We start from the raw sequence: 13375 nt of genomic DNA, 5'->3' as shown, positions 1-13375 counted from the left end.
AAAAGCACTGGAAAAATACCTGGAAAATACCTGGAAAAGACTGTCCAGAGAGTCACCATCCCTGGGAGTGCTCCAGAAACGTGTCCCCGTGGCACTTGGGAACATGGTTCAACAGCACTGGGTTGACATTGGACTTGGAAATCTTTGAGGCCTTTTCCAACCTGATTGAATCTACGATTCCATGAAACACCAATAATTTCCACTGCTATATTTCCCAGAATTTTTTTCCAAACCCGGTTGTCTTTTTTTTTTTTTTTTTTTCTGATGTTGTTTTTAAAGGTATTGCTGTCAAAATTATTTATTGATGGCATCACCTCGATGCCAGCAAGCCTGGGGCTTAGACCGATGTCCTGGTGGATGAGATGTGCACAAACTCCCCCAGCCTCTGCTCATGGATCTGGATTATCATAATAAATTCAGATTTATGTCAGGAGCTCGATTTCCATGGTGGAGAATATCCTGTCTCTGGAATCAATGGACAGTTATTAAATGGATTAAGAAAAAGGCAGCTTAAAACCCTCAAAATGCGATTGTTGGTGGAGGATCAGTGCAGAACAAGCTGCTTGCACAGGAGCTTTGCAGGATTCAGCTTCCACCCTGCCGTATTTCCCTGTTTTCATGAATGATCCAGAAAATATCTATAAATGACTGCCCGTGCAGTTGGCAGCTGGCTGGGATTTTGCCCTGATAGATAAAGCTGAAGGCAGGGCTCTAATGCAGAGCAACTGCAGCTGCCTGGGAGGGGGACAGCAGGAAAAAGGGAATTGAAATCCAGCAGGTGCCTGGCCTGGGAGCAGGGCATGGGGGCCTCTCCAGCACCTGGGAGCTGCAGGGCCTAAAACTGATTGAAGGCCCCATTGGAGAGCAGGTGATTATGGCCATTTAATGCCCTGTGGTGGGGAAATGGAGGGACACAGGGAACAGGGGAGGCTGCAGGTGGAACAGGAGTTTTATCCACCTGGAGGGAAAAGCAGGAGGGGGCTCTCATTCCTCTGCCTGCAATGAGACCTTGAGCTGAGGACTTTGGGCATGGAAGTCTGGTGTGAATTCCTGGTGGAATTCTGTGGGATCTCAGGGTGGATGTGAGGTGAGGGCAGCTCAGCCCAGCACCGGGGGCTAAACCCTGCTGGGCTGCAGGATCCTTCCCCCATTGCTCACATCCTGATTCCCAGGAAAACAGGGAGCTGTGTAATTAGCAGCCTGTTGAGTCCTTGCTCACCTTGGCACATTTCAGAGGAATATGTTTATTTCTAGAGCTGTGGGTGTCGTGCTCCTCACCTGGGGAGCGTGGCTGAGTGAGCTGCACTCACCTGAGCCACACACACTTACCAAAAACCAGTCCCAGCTTGGTCTGGGAATGAAAGGATGAGCCAGGGATGTGTGCCAGGAGCTGGGAGAGATGCTGGGGGAAAGGGGAAAGGAGAGTGTGGCATTCACATTGTCTGGAAAAGTCCCTTCGCCCAGGATTTTTCTCCTGGGAAGCTGAGAAACCCATGGAAAAGGAAAAAAATTCTTATCTCATTTGCTTCTCCTGTGTTGTGCTGGTGTGGAATGTGTTTGGAGATTGTTTACCCACAGGTGATTGTTCCATTGGATTCTGCTGGGAGTTGTTTTCACTCTTTGGCCAATCAGGGCCAAGCTGTGTCAGGACTCTGGAAAGAGTCAGGAGTTTTCATTATTGTCTTTTTAGCATTCTGTAGGTGTCCTTTCTGTATTCTTTAGTATAGAATAGTATTCTTTAATATAATATAGTATAATCAAGTAATAAATGAGCCTTCTGAGAACATGGAGTCACTTCCTTCCTTCCTCCCTCCCTCCCTCCCTCCCTTCCTCCCTCTGGGGGGAACATGAATACAATAGGAGGGAGAGGGGGAGCATGGAGGGGCTGGGTGTCCCAAGGGGGATCAGGGATGTCCTGAGCCTGCTGAAGGCCACATTGAGGTGGAGACCTCACAGACCCAGCTCCGGTCCTCCCCTGCTCCAGGTGACAAACCTGGGGATATCTGGAGAGCTCTGGTCCTCCAGGCCCAGCAAGGGGAGCAACAAGTTGTGAGCAGGACAGAGAAATCTGCTCTCCAGTCCCCTGTGCCTGCTCTCTCCCGTGGCTGTTCCCTGGGACTGTGGCTGTGCCCAAGGTCGGGGTTGGAATGTTCTCCCCCTCCCTTCCTGCCTGGGCTGCCTGGGGCTCTTTGCTCACTCTGCATCCACACACACAACCTAACTGAGGCCATGGGGGATGTTTGGAACAACTTTCCCTTCCAGGCTCTTTGCTGAACTTCATCACTGCACTCCACATGATGTGGATGCTGGGGCTGCGAGCACAAACTGAGATAATGTTATTTCAGATGGAAACCAAGGAAAATGCTGCCTTGGGCAAGGGGGCTCTTCCAGAAGCTGTGGGGGTGGGGTTTGCAGCTGGCAGGGGGTGCAGTCCCAGATGGCTGGGGGGGAGCAGGTGTAAATTCCATCTGGAGCTTCACCTCTCCTCTCCCTGAGTCACTCACACACAGAGCAGCCACCAACGCCAGCTTTGGAGCTGCAGGAACCTCTCCTTCTTCCTGAGAAGGTTTGGAAGATTCCTGGGGTACTTTGTGCCCCATAGGAGACCTAAATCATCTCAGGAAGCTGCATTTCCTTCCTTTGGACACCTGTTTGTCCCTGATTTTTTACAGATATGGCACAGATAATCCCGAATTCTGGAGGAGCTGCTTGTGATTCACAGTGAATATTTTGTCACTTCATTCTTCCCAGTGTGGGGATGGAAGGGTGGCAGGATCACACATGATCCTGCTCGTGCAGTGTGCTGGATGCATCCCATCTGGATAGGATGGCAACGAGGACTGGGCTGACTGCGGGTGCCCTCAGTAGTGCTGGAACCAGGGACAGCTTTTCTGATCTCCTTCTTAGGGATCTGCTGGGTTTGGCTTTACTGGGCTGGGTGTGAGTTTTGGCCATGAGACTCTTGGGAAAAGGCAGCATGACAGGGACAGATTTGGGGGAAAAATCCTTCCCTGGGAGGGCGGGCAGGCCCTGGCACAGGTGCCCAGAGCAGCTGGGGCTGCCCCTGGATCCCTGGCAGTGCCCGAGGCCAGGCTGGACATTGGGGCTGGGAGCACCTGGGACAGTGGGAGGTGTCCCTGCCATGGCAGGGGTGGAATGAAATGGGATTGAAGGTCCTTTCCCACCCGACCATCCCATAATCCTGTGACAGCTGTGACAATACCATGGCCATTGGTGGCTGTCACTTGGAGAAAGACCAGCTGTGACATTTCATGTAACCCTGGGATGGTTTGGGTGGGAAGACACCTTAAAGCTGAACTCATTCCAACCCCTCTGGTTCTCCCAGGCTGTGAGGAAGGACCCCTCCCTCCTCCTCCTCCTCATCTCCCTGTGTTCAGTGTGGCTGGGCCCAGCCTGGCAGGTGCCAGTGCAGCCCTGGGAAGTGGATCAGGATCACAGCAGCTACTCAGAGCTGCTCTCCAGGATGAATTCAGGATTTGGAGAGCTCAGCAGATGCCTGAAGCATTTCAGGGATCTCTCCCTGCCCTGCTGCCTTCCTGCCCATTCCCTTCTCCTTTTGGTGCCTCAAGTTTTCCAAATGCACATTCCAGGCCATGTGCTTTCACCTTCCCTTTGGGCACTGGGCTTTTTCTGCCTCTCATCCAGCTCCCAGAGCCTTGGGTCCCTGCCTTTGGCACAGCTGGCCCCTGCTCTGTGCATCTCCAGGAGATTCTGCCCTCTCCTCCCACTGTCACTGTGGAATTTGGTACCTGGCAAAAGCCAAACTCAGCTGCTCTGAGCCAAATCCCCACAAACCCCATGTGCTCCCTGTCCCTGCTGCTGTGCTACAGGGGCCCTGTGCTGTCCCACTGCTGGAGAGGGCACCAGGACAAGGCTTTGCATCGTGTGTTCAGGAGAGTTGGACATGTCCATGGTTATTCCAGCTCCAGACAGGATCACAGGATCCTGACAAGGGCCACACTCCTGCTTGCACTGGGGAAACCAGTTCTGGGGAAGGCAATGGGAATACTGGGAGTTTGGGTGGGCAGCAGCATCTGAGACCTGCAGTGTCTGCACAGAAAGGAGCAGGGTTGATCTGTGCCAAGCCCAGGACTGGAATAAACCCACCTAAGAGGCCTTTTCCACAGGAATTCTCCATGGTTTACTTTAAGCTCATCATTTTCTCCCTTTAAAAGGTCAAGAGCTTTCCCCTTCCAGTTGTGCCACAAATAGAAAGAGGTCAGGTGGCAACCATGCAGATTTATTTTGTATTACATGAGAACAGCTGAAAATTCTGCTTGTGCTGATGGGCCTGGCAGAGAGAGCCCCACCAGGTGAGGGCAGAGCACTCACTGCAAAATGGGCTGGTGTAGCCATTGGATTTCCCAGTGCCTGTCCATAGGAATAACTAGGTCAGGTTTTCAGTGCTTAAGAACCTCAAAGATTATTCCTGATTTCATGAAAATAATTTTAAATACCATCTTTAACTCTGGGTGGGGTTGGCCAAGTCCTTATTTATTGTTCTCTGTAAGGGAGGGGAGGTGCTAAAATGGAATTTCCAGAGAAGCTGTGGAACTTCTGTAAAATCCATCTCAACCCCTGCACACATTTCTTGAAACCTTTGCAATTGTCCATCTAAATCTGTGCAAAATTCCATCTGAATCTCTGCAATTGTCCATCCAAAGCTCTGCAAAACTCCATCTGAACCTCTGCAAAATTCCACCTAAACACCTGGAAATTCCATTTAACCTCTGCCATGGTCCCTCTGAACCTCTACAAAACTCCATCTGATCCTCAGCAATTTTCCATCTGAACTTCCGCAAAATTCTCTCTAAATCTCTGCCCAATCCCATCTGCACCTCTGCCATGGTCTGAGCTTCCCCTGCACCCCAAGTATTGCACTGAGGAGTACAGCAAAAACATCTGGAGCAGCATTCCTACAGGGACCCGGGGCTTGGAAGAATCCCCAAGAGGGGAAAGAAGGTTTTCTGTCTGGTAGGGAGCCAGGGAAGCTCTGCCTCAGGCCCCTGTTTGCCCAGGGATGGGGAAGGTGCCAGGGAAATGCTCCCACAATTTAGAGCTGCATTCCCACCCCTGTCTGCTCCTGGATCCCACCTCAGACCAGCCCAAATGTCCCTGGCCTGGCTCCCTGCAGCTCTTCTCACCTTCTTTTATTGGAATCAGGACTTCTCCCATTCCCTGGCCTCCCAGGGCACTCCTGGGCTGTAATAATTGATAATTGTTATTGTTAACCAGGGACCTGCTGACTCCCTTGGTATTTCCCTCAGAAGCGTTCTGTGACCTTTTCTCTGAGCAGCTCTCACACCTCCGTGCCTTGCAGCAAGCCTTGGGAATTCAGCAGCATGGAAACCCTCTGGCTACAGAAGGAACTTTAATTTTTGTGCTCCTTGTTGGGTTCTCATTCAAACGGGCTGAAATACAAACTGCTCACTCTGCCCTTCTCTTTCCTCTCCCTGCTGCTGCCCAGGGAAATGCTGGCAAAGCACCAAAAGCATAACCCTGACCAAATGTTCTTAGGCTAAAGCCAGGCTGCTGCCAAAATTTTGGGAGTGAGGGAGAGCCAGTGGCAGGGATGGGGAGCCCCACAAGTGGAGCTGCTTTGGCACATGCCAGGGAAGGATGGAGCTGTCCCAGGGAAGGCTGTGCTGCCCTGAGCTCCTGGAATGAGCTGTGGAGCTCAGCCCCAGCCATGCTGAAGAACCAGTGCTCAAACCCCCGTGGAGGCTTGGGAGAATGGAGTGGAAGAATTGCACAAGGTAGAACTCGTGTTTACCTTCTTCCCTTCAAAATATCCTTGCAATATTAAGTCTACAAACCACATTAAGGGAGTGGGATTTAAGAGGGGAAGATGAAGAGCTGAAGTGAGGAGCTGGCACATGCACTGCCTGGGATGCATTATGGAAATGACCTTTCAGCCCTGAGCACAGCTGGGATTTCTCCTGCTCAGACCCTGCTCAGGATGTTCTGGAGGGGCTGTGCTGCCAAAGGCAAGGAAGAGCTCCTCAGTCTCAAAGGTTAATGGGTCTGGATGCAGTCCCAGAGGATGTGGGATCGGGGACAAGCCAGGGCTGGGGTTCAGGTGCCTAAATCACTGCCCCTGCTGCTGCTGCCATCCCAGCAGCTCCGGGCAGGGCTGGCACAGGTCTCACACGGAGCTGCACCAATCCTGCCCCCAGCACTCCTGCTGCCTCAGGCCCCCAGGTGTGCCCAAAAGGGAATTAGCTCCCCATTTTCAGGCTGCTGGGATTCATCCCCGGTGTTCTGGTGTGAGCTTGGGCTCGAGCTCCAGCCCCTGGACCTGGAGCATCCCCAGCAGAGCCAGATCCCCATTCAGAACCCCAGAGCTCACCCACCCCAGTGACCTCGCTGTCTGTCCCACCTGAGAGGGGTGTCTGGCACCCCAAAATGCCCATGGAGATACAGAAGTGCCCCAGGACCTGCTTCAGCCCCAAAACGCTGTGCTGCAGCTGCCTGGGGGTGGCAGGACCTGCTCTGCCCCACAGCTGTGACTCTGTCCCAGGTGTTTCATGGAGGCAAAGCTTCACCCCCATCCTCTCCTCCGGGCTGGGGCCGCTCCAGCTGCACCTCCATGCTCCATCCTTCCTCTCCGCAGCAGAAGGGAGGGAAATTCCAGACCGCTCCGAGCCCATTGTCCTTCCTCGCTGACCTCTCATCCACCTCCACTTGAAATGCATCAAAGCGCTGCCCTCTTCCCTGTGGCACAGGCACAGCCCCACCTTTGGCCACGGGACAAAGCGAGAGGCACCAGGAGCGGCCGAGGGCGGAATTTCAAACGATGCCCGTGGAATTTCAAACGATGCCCACAGAATTTCAAACGATGCCCACAGAATTTCAAACCATGCCCACTCCGAGTGGGGAATTCGGCAGCTCCAGCGTGTCCCTGCTATAAACAAAGGCGAAACGCTGTGTGCATCAGCAAAAGGCTTTGTATTGTCAAATGTTCTCTTTATGTCCGAGCAGGAGAGAATTCTGATGATTATTGACCCTGCACTGCAGGAAAGCCACATTAGAATATCTCCAAATCAATGGCAGAGCAGAGCAGCGGGGAGAGGCCGCGCTCTGCAAAGGGCATCACATTGCAGCTCGCTCTGGCCTCCTGAAAAAAAGTTTGCAAAGCATCTGTTGGAGGCCCCCGGAGCCTTTTCTTTCTAATTGCCACGTCTGACAAGGCGATGGCCCGGGGGAGCGGTGGGGAGGCAGATAATGGACCCACTTTAATTGCTTCCAGTTCCATGAGTCAGAACACTCGGGAATGGCAAAGGGGAAGCTGCAGCTTCACTGAAGGAGCTTTCTGGCTTTCAAGAAAGCTCTGGAGGAACAAATGCTAAACTCAAAGCCAAAGTCTTGGAGGGACTGAAGGTTCCAGGTTCTGGAATTTCTTTCATGTTTTGCTTTTGATAGGAACTCTGGAGTTAAGTTTTAATCATGTTCTGAAAGAGGGAGGGATGGTTTCTCAGCTAAGAGAGGAGGGGACAGGTGTCATTCCAAGAGCCTTTTCCTCAGGGATGGGCACTGAGATGGGAGCTGAGGTGGGGGAGTCCAACTGGAGGTGGAGGATCAACACCCATTGGTGGTGATACAGATGCAGCAGTCGGGATGGATTTATCGGGAAGGTGAAGGGAGGATGCTGCTCCCCACTGGGAGCTGTGGCATGTTCTGGGAATGGGCAGACAGGGAACCTTCTGGACTCCCTCCTCCCTGACAGCCCTGAATCACAGAATCACAGAATGCTTTGGGTTGGGAAGGACCTTTAAGCTTATCTTGTTCCACCCCCTGAGACCTTCCACTACCCCAGGTTGCCCCAAGCCCCGTCCAACCTGGCCTTGAATGTCTCCTGTCCTTCTGACCTCAGGGCAGGGGCGTTTCCTGGAAAAGTAAGGAGCTCACCGCCAGAACTGAACCCAGTGCTCCAGGAAAACAAATGAAAATATCCCTGTGCAAGGTCTGGGTGGCCGATGGCACTTGGTGTCCACGGGGATCTGGGACACACTGAGAGCAGGCCCAGCTGCTGGTTGGACAGCAGTCACTGGAGAAGGGTTTGGAGGAGCAGGGAAAGCCATGGCAGGGTCCCTGGGGTCTCTGTCACAGCACACCCAGCCTGGCTGGGCACAGAAGGGTCACCTTGGCTTCCCATGGCTTCATCCACTCCTGCCCTTCCCCCTGGCCCTGCCCTGGCTGGGACTGCCAGGCTGGGCTGTGCCGTGGGTCAGCCAGGACACGGCTGGGCTGCACGGTGGGAAAGCCACTGGAAAAAGGCTTTGGGGGATGATTGACAGGAACTGTCTCGCTGGAAGGAGCTAATCCGAGCAGCTCATGAACACCAGGTCCCTAATTAAAGCGCACAGCCTGGCCCTGCTGTAATTAATTTCCCAGCAGCTCTCAGTGCCACTGACTCAGCGCTGCTGGCAGCCTCGGGGCATGGGGGTGGGACAGGGGGCTGAGCCTGGCAGCAGGATGTGCCCTGTCCCTCCTGGGCACAGCCAGGAGCTGCCCAGGGGAAGGGGGACCCTGTGGGTCACCTGTGCCCGCTCAGCTGTGGGACAGCTGGCACAGGGCAGGGTGATGCTCATGGCTCACCTCTGGCAGCAGCTCTCTCCCCGTGTACACATGGATTTCCATGGATGTACCATGTCCTCAGCTGGAGCTGGGACAGGGATGGTGTCACCGTGCCTCCTCTTGCTTGGCAGTGGGTTTTTGCATTCCCTCTGCTGTTTCCCATTTATTCCTAAGGCCTGTGGGATGCACCCGGGCTGTGGCTGGATTGTCCCCAGGCCGTGGCAGGGAGGAGCAGCCTGGGGACAGCTGGATGCTGCCCCAGTGTCCCAGTCCGAGCTGTTTTGCTGCAGTGGGAGGTGTTGCATGAGGAGGTGACTCCAGTGTCACCCCCGGCCCCATCACCCAAACCACAGAGCTGCCGAGGGAGGCTCCACAAAGTCCCATTTCTCTGCCCACGGGGTTTCATTATCAGCTGCAGAGGGATGGCCAGAGAGTGGCCAGAGCAGTTTTAATTTCCCAGGAGGCTGCTCTTGGTGTGCCATGGCTGCAGCAGGGAGTCTCAGCTGTCTCCTTTTACCGTGCTTCATGCAATGGGACGTGACACGTCAAAACATGACAAGGCAGCCAAAATGTGTCACAACACTGCACTCAAACTCTGCCTTGCAGGGTTGCTCAGCAGCTGATAGCATCAGGCTCCAATTATCTCTGCATGCTGAGCTGGGGTTTTTATCCCTTGTGGAATATGATATATGGGAGTCTCCTGCCTGTATTGGACTATTGGATCACATCAGATTTATTAACCACACATGGTGAATTGTTCTGACCAGACTGACACCCAAAGTTGGGATCCTGGCCTGTTCTTGCAGGAAGGAGACTTTCCCACCTCAGCTTTTCCAATTGTTATTCCTTCAGTGAAGATTTGGTGATGTTTCTGTGTGATTAAAATCTGTTATTGTTGGTGTTTGACGTGGTTCCATTGGCCACGTCAGCACCTGCCAGGCTCTAAGGGAGGTGCAGCCACTGCCTTCAGATTCCCCCTGGGAATTTGCAAGGCTGGATTTGGCTCCAGTCTCCCCAGTTCATCCCATTCTGCTCCTCTGGGCTTTCCTGTCTGGCTTTTTGCACTCTGCTTTTCCACCTTACTTTGTAATGAGGCAACAACATTCTGGAACAATGTTTTGAGTTCTTCAAAGGGAAAACCCTCCCAAAAAAGAGGCAAAACCCTCCTATAAGAGAGGCAAAGCTGGAGATTCCCAGTGTTGGGGACGGGGACGTGTCCTTTGGCCAGAGGTGCTGTGATGAGCTGGGAAGGAGTCACAGTGTCCCTGTTCACATGGGGCATTCCCAAATGGAGCCTCCCGCTGCTCTGGCTGCTTTCCATTCATTTTATCTCCCGTTTGAAGGAATCAGACTAATTACTGGCTGCTAATTGCTGGGAAAGCAGTGCTGGCACTGCCTCCCTTCCCACCAGCAGCAGGGAACAGCCTGGCTCTCCTCAGGCCTCTCAGTGGGACCTTCAGGGACCCTCGAGGTCCCTTTGGAGGAGGTGCTGCTGTGTCCATCCCCTCCCTCCCTCCAGGCTCATTTCCAGCTCCCAGCTGGGGAATTTGGTGACCCAAAATGCTTCCCTGGGATTCCAGTGCATCCCAACTCCTGGGGAAGTGGGTGAACATCACCAGGAAAAAAATTGTTCCTCTCTGGGGTTTTCCAGCCCTGTGGGGCTGCAAGCATGCTTGGGACACATGGAATCTGTTCCTGCCTTGCACACTTGATGGGATCCCTGAAGGAAGCCTTGCAAGTGACTTTTTCCTACGACAGCACAATGGAAAATCCTGCTGTTTCCTCCTCTTCCTCAGTGGCTGCACAGGTTCAAAGGAAAAAAATATGGGGAGAGAGGAAGGAGGAATATGTGGCTTAAAGTTTTGAGCAGGAGAAGGAAAGGATCCTTTTGGCCCTGAGACTTCTCCAGGCAGGTCTGACCTGAAAGTTATTCTGGGAATGTCTCACAGTTATTTCTCCCAGGAGATCAAATCAGTCCAAAATTATTTGTGGAAAGTCACAGTCATGTTTTGAGAGCAGTGTGGGGACACCTGCTTGTTTGGAAGAGTTGTTCTGTGACCCTGCAAAGTGAGGAGCTGGTGGCACTGCTGGGATGGGATTTGGGGTTTCCTGGTACATCCCAGGTGCTTTTCCAGGGGCTGAGCTGTGCCAGGTGTGCCCATGGCAGAGGGAAATGCCCCAGAATTTGGTCCCTTTGCTCACAGGTAAGATCTTGGGAACAGGGCTGGTGTTGGATGTGCAAATCCAAAGCCCTGATCCCACACTTTCACCTCCTGAGGGTGCAGGGCAGAGGAGGCACTGGGACTCCATCTCTACAAGTGTACACTGATTTAAGCTCTTGAGCTGAGTGGCAGAATCCCATTTTTAATCCTACATTTTAATCACTGGCTGCCCTGGCATCTGTTTGTGGTTGGTGGTGCCACCCTCGGAGGGGGAATTTCAGGCTTCTCTGCCAGGAGAAGCGCTCTCCATGACCCTGCCTAATCCCCACCCTATTTCTGTCCTTCCTCAGGAAGCAAACTGCTGATTTTGGTGCTTTGCTTGAACATCCCATCAGAAGTGGAGTCCTGCCCCGGGGCGTGTGTATGCTACAGTGAACCCAAGATCACCATCAGCTGCCAGCAGCAGGGGCTGACAGCCATCCCCACGGAGATCCCCATCCAGAGCCAGCGCATCTTCCTGCACAACAACCGCATCACCCTGGTGAGGGCCACCAGCTTCACCTCGTGCCGCAACATGACCATCCTGTGGATCCACTCCAACAACATCAGCCTCATCGAGCCCGGAGCCTTCTACGGGCTCACCAAGCTGGAGGAGCTGGACCTCAGCGACAACACGAACCTGAAATCCATCAACCCCGTCACCTTCCGGGGGCTCGTGCACCTCCACACCCTCCACCTGGATCGCTGCGGGCTCCTGGAGCTCTCCACAGGGCTTTTCCGAGGGTTGTTCTCCTTGCAGTACCTCTACCTTCAGGATAATAACCTCCAGATCCTGCTGGACGACACCTTCATCGACCTGGCGAACCTCACGTACCTGTTTTTGCACGGGAACAAGATCAAGAGCCTGTCGGAGAACGTCTTCCGCGGGCTGATCAACCTGGACCGGCTGCTGCTGCACCAGAACAGGGTGAGCGTGGTGCACCGGCGCGCCTTCCACGACCTGGGCAAGGTGATGACCTTGTACCTGTTCAACAACAACCTGACCGTGCTCACGGGGGACACCATGGCCCCCCTGGTGTCCCTGCAGTACCTGCGCCTCAACGGCAACCAGTGGATCTGCGACTGCCAGGCCCGCTCGCTCTGGAATTGGTTTAAGCAGTTCAAGGGCTCCTCCTCGGAGCTGGAGTGCCACCTGCCCCCTCGCCTGGCGGGGCGGGACCTGAAGCGGCTGCAGAGCTCGGAGCTGGACAGCTGCGTGGACTCCTTCAACCAGATCCGCACCAGCGTCTTCAGCACCAAAACCAGGTCGGGGAAGCTCCCGACGGGGCTGCCCCCGCTGGGCTCCCACGACGGCTCCTCCAAGTGCTGCCAGCCAGAGATGGACAAGTCCTTTATTTACGAGGCCAAGGGCAAGGCAGGGCCCTCCTCCCACAGCAGCCGCTCATCCAACAACCACCTCAAGGAGAAGGAGAACATGTCCAGGCCCAAGTACATGGAGACGGACCGTTCCAAAAACGGCAGCAACAAGCAGATAAACGATTCCCCCTTTGGGACCTTCCCCAGCATTGTAGACCCTCCTTTGACCAAGTTGAGACCCGAATTTCTAGAGCCTATTGAACCTTCCACAGTCCCAACCAAAAAGAGGCAGGGCTGCTCTAAAAAGAACAGATCAAAGGCCCAGTGCCGCCTCACCCAGCAGGGGAACAGCTCCACGTTACAGCTCAGCCTAAGCCTTTTGATCCCCCCCTTGGTGTGGAGCTTACTGTTATTCTGCTAAAATTAACTCTTTTCCTGGGTTGATGACACTTTAATACTCGACTTTTGCTGACCTCCATAAATGTTGCAAACAAAAGCAGGACTCCCATCCACCCTGAGAAAGCTTTGTTACACAAAACTTAACTGGATGCCTTTATTAAAACAAACAAACAAACAAAAACAAAACAAAACAAAACAAAAAAAGACAAATACTGAGATGTACATAATTTATTTGTCCTGAAACCTGTGAATTATACCTTTGGTCTTCGGAACTGCACTTGCCCACAAAGCAGCTTTTGCTACAGCAGATGGTAAAGAAATATGGTTTATTTACAGGAAAAAAAAAAAAAAAAAAGAAGTGTAAGAAATGCTCTGAAAAGAATGTCTAAAATCTGTTTGTAACTCACCATCTCACTGAACAGTGTTGCAGGTTCCCATTTGCAGAGGTAATGGATTTGATGCTGTTTTAATCCTATGTTGATGACTCTTGCAGTTTTTCCGTCTCCATTCCATCCTTCACACCACGTTTACAGGCAGCATTTGTTAAAGAATGCTGCCTGCCCCTTCACAAGATTGCAGTATATATAGATATGCATTTTATTTTACTTGTGTACAAGTATACAAAAAAACCTATAAAATAAAGATTTCTTTTTCCTAAGTGGTTGTCATCTGCGAGGGGTGAAGGACTGGGAGCAGCTGAAAAGCTGAAGATTTAAAAGGATGTGGAGTGTGATCTGAGCGTTTAACACCACAGTGATAAATAAGGCATTTTTGGATGGTTATGCAACCTATGACTGGTGCCAGCAAAGGGTTTGGTTGTGTGAAACATGCCCTGCTCATGCTCCTGTTTCCCTGCAAAC

General features: G+C 52.8%; 1 protein-coding gene across 1 annotated transcript in view; it reads left to right on the top strand.

Annotated features, from left to right (window-relative positions):
• RTN4R (reticulon 4 receptor) overlaps nucleotides 1-13173 on the top strand; it is a 100679-nt gene extending 87506 nt beyond the window's left edge. The window contains exon 2 of the mRNA XM_054645800.2: nucleotides 11111-13173. Within this exon, the coding sequence (XP_054501775.1) occupies nucleotides 11111-12537 (1427 nt within the window). The 3' untranslated portion in view covers nucleotides 12538-13173. The remainder of the gene's footprint in view (nucleotides 1-11110) is intronic.
• Nucleotides 13174-13375: the final 202 nt, after the last annotated feature.

The sequence above is a fragment of the Agelaius phoeniceus genome, chromosome 18 (assembly GCF_051311805.1).
Source record: "Agelaius phoeniceus isolate bAgePho1 chromosome 18, bAgePho1.hap1, whole genome shotgun sequence".
Taxonomy (NCBI): Eukaryota; Metazoa; Chordata; class Aves; order Passeriformes; family Icteridae; genus Agelaius; species Agelaius phoeniceus.
Note: the sequence above shows the minus strand (reverse complement) of the source record. Positions and strands in the feature narration are given on the sequence as shown.